This window comes from Trichechus manatus, unplaced genomic scaffold (assembly GCF_000243295.1).
Source record: "Trichechus manatus latirostris isolate Lorelei unplaced genomic scaffold, TriManLat1.0 scaffold00143, whole genome shotgun sequence".
Classification (NCBI taxonomy): Eukaryota; Metazoa; Chordata; class Mammalia; order Sirenia; family Trichechidae; genus Trichechus; species Trichechus manatus.
This window is the reverse complement of record NW_004444079.1, coordinates 4,279,044-4,286,161: the sequence shown is the minus strand read 5'-3', so window position 1 is coordinate 4,286,161 and position 7,118 is coordinate 4,279,044. Positions and strand designations below refer to the sequence as shown.

At 42.8% G+C, this 7,118-nt stretch overlaps 1 protein-coding gene across 1 annotated transcript in view; it reads right to left on the bottom strand.

Annotated features, from left to right (window-relative positions):
* Positions 1-7,118, bottom strand: part of DSCAML1 (DS cell adhesion molecule like 1) — a 390,413-nt gene that overhangs the window by 25,548 nt on the left and 357,747 nt on the right. Inside the window, exon 19 of the mRNA XM_004385674.2 lies at positions 6,758-6,913. Coding sequence (XP_004385731.1) covers positions 6,758-6,913 — 156 coding nt within the window. The remainder of the gene's footprint in view (positions 1-6,757; positions 6,914-7,118) is intronic.

The window sequence follows — 7,118 nt, the reverse complement described above, 5'->3', positions numbered from 1 at the left end:
TGGGGACATAATTCAATCCATGACAGCCATGATTCCCAGTATTGTGTGATTGTCCACCATTTTGTCATCTGATGTGATTTTCCTATGTATTGTAATCCTACCTCTATGATGCTAATGAGGTAGGATTAGAGGCAGTTATGTTAATGAGGCAGAACTCAATCTACAAGAAAGATTAGGTTGTATTTTGAGTCAATCCCTTTTGAAATATAAAAGAGAGAATCAAGCAGAGAGGAGAGGGATCTCCTACCACCAATAATGAAGAACCAGGAGGGGAGTGTGACCTTTGGACCTGGGGTCCCTGTGCTGAGAAGCTCTTAGGAGAGATGAAGATTGATGACAAGGACCTTCTGCCAGAGCAAACACAGAGATAAAGCCTTCCCCTGGAGCTGGCACCCTGAATTCGGACTTCTGGCCTCCTAAACTGTAAGAGAATAAATTTGTCTTTGTTAAGGCCATCCACTTGTGGTTTTTCTGTTATAGCAGCATTAGATAACTAAGAGAGTGGGCTTTAGGAGTGGTTTCAGTTCTGAGTTAGCAGATTGTTCCTGGAGCCATAGTCTCGGTGTTTTTTTTTAGTCTTAGCCATCCTAGTGAGAGTGAAATGGTGTTTCACTGTGGTTTTGATTTGCATTTCTCTGAAGGCTAATGATGTTGATCCATTTGAATATCCTCTTTGGTGAAGTGTCTGTTCATGTACTTTGCCTAGTTTTTGATTAGGCTATTTGTCTTTTTGTTGTTAAGTTGCAGAAGTTTTCTATACATTTTAGATATTAGACCCTGATCAATTATATCATTCCTGAGGATTTTTTCCCAGTCTGTAGGTTGTCTCTTTACTCTTTTGATAATATCTTTTGATGAACATGAGTAATTAACTTCTATGAGGTCTCAGTTATCTATTTGTCTTCTGTTGCTTGTTCATTCATTGCTGTGTTTGATAATCTAACGCTGAAAAAAAATTAGGACCCAAAGCTTTGCTGCTATATTTTCTACCAAGAACTTTATGGTTTTAGATTTAATATTTAGGTGCTTGATCCATTTTTAATTAGTTTCTGTGTATGGTGTGGGTTATGGATCTTGTTTCATTTTTCTGCATGTAGAAATCCAGTTTTGCCACCATCATTTATTGAAGACACTGTTCCTTCTCCACTGAATAGATGTTTGGGTTTATTTCTGGGTTTTCAATTCTGTTCCATTGTCTATGTGTCTATCATTAAAACAGTACCAGGCTGTTTTGATTACTGCAGCTGTGTAATACGTTTTGAAGTCAGGAAGTATGAGGTGCCCTACTACTTTGCTCTTCTTCAAAATTGCTTTGGCTATTTTGGGTCTCTTGTCTTTCTATATAAAATCAAAGATTAGTTTTTTTCATTTCTGTAAAGAATGCTGTTGGGATTTTGATCAAGATTGAATTGTATCTGTAGATTGGTTTAGGTAGTATTGAGTTAAATTATCTTTAATGCAATTACTTATATGTTTGGATTTAAATACAGCATCTTACTAAATACTCTATTTTTCCCACCTATTCTGTTTTCCTTTCTCTTTCCTTTTGTACCTTCTTTTGGATTGAGAATTTTTTAAAAAATATTTTATGTACTCTTTTTATTAGTTTGGCTATTATGCAGTCTTTCACTATTTTTAGTAGTTACTCTACAGATTACAACATGAATCTTTAACTTGCCGAAATTTAATATCAGTAATTGGCACTTTTCTTCTCAGACAGTTCAAGGAACTTAGAACATCCACTTGTCTCCCTTCCCCCATGTATATGTCATTGTTGCTGTGTATCTTAATTTGACATATATTTTAAACCCAAGAAATGACATCATTATCATCATCATCATTTTATGTAGTCAATATTAATTTAGATTTACCCATATATTCACCATTTAATTGCTCTTTTTTACTTCCTCCATCACTGAGCTTCCACCTGGGATCATTTTCCTTCTAGCTAAAAAAATACCCTTTAATATTTCTCTAGGGCAGGTGTTCTCTCAGTTTCTGTTCATATGACAGTCTCTTCATTTCATCTTAATCTTGGAGAATATTTTTGCTGGATATAAAATCATAGATTGATCACTATTTTATTTGTGTATCTTAAATATATTATTGCATTTTTTTCTGGTTTTCAGTGTTTCTGGTAAGAAGTTAGCCAACAGTCTAATAGTTGCTCCTTTGAAGGTAATGTGTCTCTTTTCCTCTGGCTGCTTTCAAAATTTTTCTCTCTGTGCTTGGTTTTTAGCAGCTTTATTATGATGTGCCTCAGTGTGGATTTCTTTTAGTTATTGTCTTTGGAGTTTGTAGAACTTATTGAATTTGTGGTTTGATGTCTTTCATCCATTTTGAAAAGTCTTCAGACATTTTCTCTTCTACCCCATTCTCTTGCATCTCTTCTTTGGGATTTTTTTATCACTGTATCCTCTATGTCCTTGATACTCAGAATGTAGTCCATGGATCAGCAGCAGCAGCATTACCTGGGAGCATGTTAGAAATGCAAAATCTCAGGTTCCACCCTAGACCTACTAAATCAGAATCTGAATTTTAGCATGATCCCCAAGTGATTCGTATGCATATTAAAGTTTGAGAATCACTGTTCTATGTATCTTACCTGTTCTTTTTATTTTTTCATCCATTTGTCTTTCTGTGCTTCAATTTGGATATTTTCTTCTGACTTATCTTCCAGTTTACTAATTATCTCTTCAGCTGTGTCTAATTTGTTATCAAACCCATCTACTGAAATCTGAATTTTAGGTGTTTGTATTTTTTGGTTCTAGAATTTCCATTTGATAGTTTCCAATTCTCTGTTGAAATGTCAATCTTGTTTTTTATTTCCTTGGCCATTTTAAGCATAATTATTTTAAAGTCTATATTTGATAAAATCCATATTTGGAAGCCTTGTGGGTCATTTATTTTTTCCTGATAGTTTTTGCTCACGTTGTCCCCGTTATTTTTTATCATATTCCAGATACAGTATTTACAAAATTGTTTGTAGAAATAATTTGAGGCCTCAGATGATGTTATCTTCCTAAAGAGAGGATTCACATTTGCTTCTGACTGGCACCTGGGGATACCAGTGATCTGGGGTTAACTCAATCTAATTTCTAGGTTTTGCAGCTGAGCTGTATACTTTTAGTTCACAACTCCTAGAGTGCTGTTCTTCAGGGTCTCAACTCAAAGTGAGGGGGCTTCACCAGATAGACCTACACACCCTGGCAGACTCTGTCCTCTACTCCTTGTCTTTCTAGTGATGCTCAGCCTCTCAGCAACTGCCCCTAGATTCAGCAAATGTCCTAGGGGAAAGATGCTCCAAATGCCAGGCTCGCCTTCTGGGCCTTTATTCTCTCTTGGATACTGGCCCAGTAATTCTTCACTCTCTTATCATCTCTCTGATGCCTTTAAGCAGTTATTTAAATATTTTATCCGGATTTCCTAGCTGTCCTCAGCAAAAAGAAGAATGGGTTTGAGTTATCTAGACTGCCATTACTGGAAGTGGAAATCCTCTGACAGGTTTCTCTAAACCTGCCCACCTCCTCTACTCTTTATCCTCACTGCTGTTGCCCTAGTACAGACCTTTCTCACCTCTGCCTAGATGCTCACAGGTTCTAACAGGTCTCTCTGACATTAGTATTTATCCTGCTTTCCCCCTGTGATCAGTCCTCCACACTTCTGCAAGAGTTACCTTCCTAAGGCCTAGTCGTGCTTCTTCCTCAGTTAAAGGTCTATCAAGTAGACTGAAATCTAACTCATCTTTGTGCTCTGAGGCCAGTTACTTGGTTAGATATTCACAGGGAGGTGAGGAATAGTCAAGACACTTTTGTAGCTCACAAGTTGAGTCTAGCCAAGTCAGCTTGAAACCAAACCCAGACTAAAAATATGGACTTAGTAAATAAGCTTGAATGTATATGCCTGCATTTTATTCTTTTATTTCTTTTGCTTTTCTCTAATTTCCTGATCATTTTTTTTCCCTTGGAAAAATGCAAAATTCTGAGGGGGATAAGTGAAGAGTCGCAGTGTCTTCAGATTAAGATATTTGCTGAAGGTAACACAGCAGAGCTAGAACTGGAACACAGACCTGTCTGCTTCCCAAGCCAGCAGAGTAATAACTGGAATAATTGCCATCTACAAACTTGGGGAACCTAGTAGAGGTGGGGCAGCTGTGGTGTATCAGGCACAAGTTGTCTGCCTACCCAACAGCCATTCCTTCCTATTCCTGGCAAACAGAGCCTCAATTTGGCTTGAGAATCCATGATCCTCCAGACTTCAGAGAAAGCTGTCCCCATCATCTATCCCAGAAAATACATCATGTTTAGGCTAAGTCAGTCATGATGGTTCCACTTCCCTTTCAGTGACTGGATTAGGAAGAGGCCTGTGACCCCAGTCTGGCCAATGAGAAATGAGAATGATCTGTTGAGGGGGTTTCTGAGAAGTGCTTCTTTCACTCCCAAGATAGGCCTATACATAGGAAGAGACTTCCTCTTCCCACTCTGAACTCTGTCTTGCCTAGCTGTGGTGCCTGGAGCTGCAGCCATCTTGAAATCACGAGAGGAGCAGCTGACACACTGAGGATGCAGAGCAGAAAGATGGGAACTACTGTGTTAACCAACCTTGGAGCTGCTCTAACTCAGTACTTCTTGTTGTATGTGATAATAAATGTCTTTATTGCTTAAAAGTTTTTAAATTGGCTTTGTTATTACTCATAGTCAAAGGCTTTCTAACTGATAGATGTGCTATGACAGAAAGTTTAGAGGATATGGAGACAAGAAAGCCTGGGTTTACCACCTATTAGCCGAGTGACCTTCATCAACTTACTTTCACTTTCTAGCCCTCAGTTTCTCACCTGTAAAATGGAAATAATTCCTACTTCACAGGGTTATTGGGAAGGTTAAACCATGTTCATGAAAGCACATTACACACACGTGAAGCTATGACTGCTGTTTTGGATGAAATCTCATCCAACAGCAGATTCTTTCCTGCCTGGGCTTCCCCTTGGGGTCACAGATTTCCTCAGGGGCACCTGAGTCCACTGGAGCAGTCATTTCCCTGACAGCATCTTGACAGCCATAAAGCAACATTTGCTAGTACCTGACATTTTAGAAAGGATTCTACAGTTATCTTGCTGCTTGCAACAACTTGATGAGGTACCACTCTCCCCATTTTATCAAGAGGAACTGAGGTTCAGAGAGCTTAAGTTACTTGCCCAGGTCATCCAGCCAATAAATGACAAGGCTGGGGGCTTGTATGTACTTCTTCTGTATTTACCAGTGCCCTTTCCCCTCTGCAAAGCTGTATCTTCAAGATGAGGATCACTGCTTCCTTGGGACAATGGGTCCTGCCTGTTATTCCTTCCTGTATGTGACCCCATTAACTTTTGAGGGTGAAGGGCTAGAAGCTCCTTGCAGGGAGGGATGGGGCTCCTAGACCTCTGGGTTCCCTCATGGAGGCTCACCTAGGTCAGTGAAAGCAAGTGGATGTGCTTATGGCTCAGGTCCTGCATCAGAGTAGGAGGCAAGATATCTGGGGCCGAAGCAGTTCATTGTTAGAGGCCAGGAAAGGGCCTGTGTGTGGGTGCTCTGAGGACTCAGATGGGGCCAGGCTCAGAGTGTCACCCAGCTCAGTCTCCATGCAAGAGCGAGTGACTCTGCCCAGAGCTGTCCCAGGAAATCTTGATTTAATGCCAAGAAGAGTAGGGCAGGCAGCTTGGTAAATATTTAATTGCTCAGAGCTTGAGGAGGGGGCTGATGGAAAGGGAGGGGTTCAGGGACAGTGGGGAGCATTACGCTGAGCTGGGAGCTAGTCTGGTCACCAAGCACTGGGCTGCACTGGGACCCTCTCCACCATCACTTTCAGCCTGAGTAGCTTCTTTTCAACTCCTCTAAACCCTCCAGAACCTTCTGGCAAATTGTGTGGCCTGAAACTAGACAATGGGTCTCCAATTTCAATGAAATGACTGAGACTGAGTGGGAGGAAACCACAATGCCATGATGGCTATTACATGTCCACTGGGTGCCAGGTACTCTTCACATAAACCAATTCTTCCCTTTCTTAGAGTACCTGGTTCAGAACATTGAAGAACCCACTATGTGATGCAGTTGGGGTGGGAAAAAGAAGGGCTGGAAGCAGATGCCAGAGTTGCACAAAGAGCCCCAGAGAGCAGCATTCACACACAGCCCTCCTGGACAAGGTGTTCTATGTGGATGGTGCCCCCTGGAGTTGTGCACCCCTCTTCTCCCTATCTGTTCTCTCCTGGGTTGATTCTGCTTCTGGTCTCCCCATCTTCTCACTCTACAAGATAGAGGCTTGGCTCTCTATCTCTGGTTTTCCTGCAGCCCTACCCCCATGGGGAAGGGCTTTGAGATCAGAGTTCCAAATGGGGGCACATACGATTCCCCTTGCTGAGAGCCCTCCAAGAACACTGGACTCCAGGGCCTGGCCCATGCTGGGGCCTCTATGGAGTGACTGCCAAGTCCCTAACCCGAGATGTGCTCCTGCTTTCCCCCCATCCCAACATCTATATCCAGAGGAAACCAGGCTGAACCTTGCAGGTGAGTAGATGCCAAAAAAAGAATGCTCTTGGAATGAGGGTGGAAGGAGAGGGTTTGTCTGGTCCCTGACCTAGTGCTGCAGGGGGCTAGTTACAGCTGCTTATGTGTTTATGCATAAGTCCTAGGGCATGGTAAGCTGTGTCCTCCCCAAGTTAGAGCACAGCCACCCAATAGCCCCTGGGGGTGAGGGCAGGATGAGCCTCGGGGTGAGGACTCACCGTCCTCCTTGGTCTGGATGTAGAGCACACTGCTGCGCACGCCGTCCCCAGCCTGAGTGTAGGCCAGCACCTGGACGCTGTAGTTGGTGAACTTCTCCATGCCGCGCAGCTCCACCCGCTCCCGCGTGGTGGTGATGTTCTGCATCTCGCCCCACTCTGCCAGAGATAGGTAGCCGCTGAGTGCAGCCCAGCCCAGCCACGCCATGGCCCCCCTGCTCCTGCCCCTCTGCCGCGCTTGGCCATGCCACTGGGCTCAGACCTTGACTCCATGGTGGTGGGACGAGGGGGGCCTCCACTTCAGGGTACACGGAAGAAGATTTGGGGCACTGTTCGCAGGCCATGTCTCCCCCACCTAGCTCAG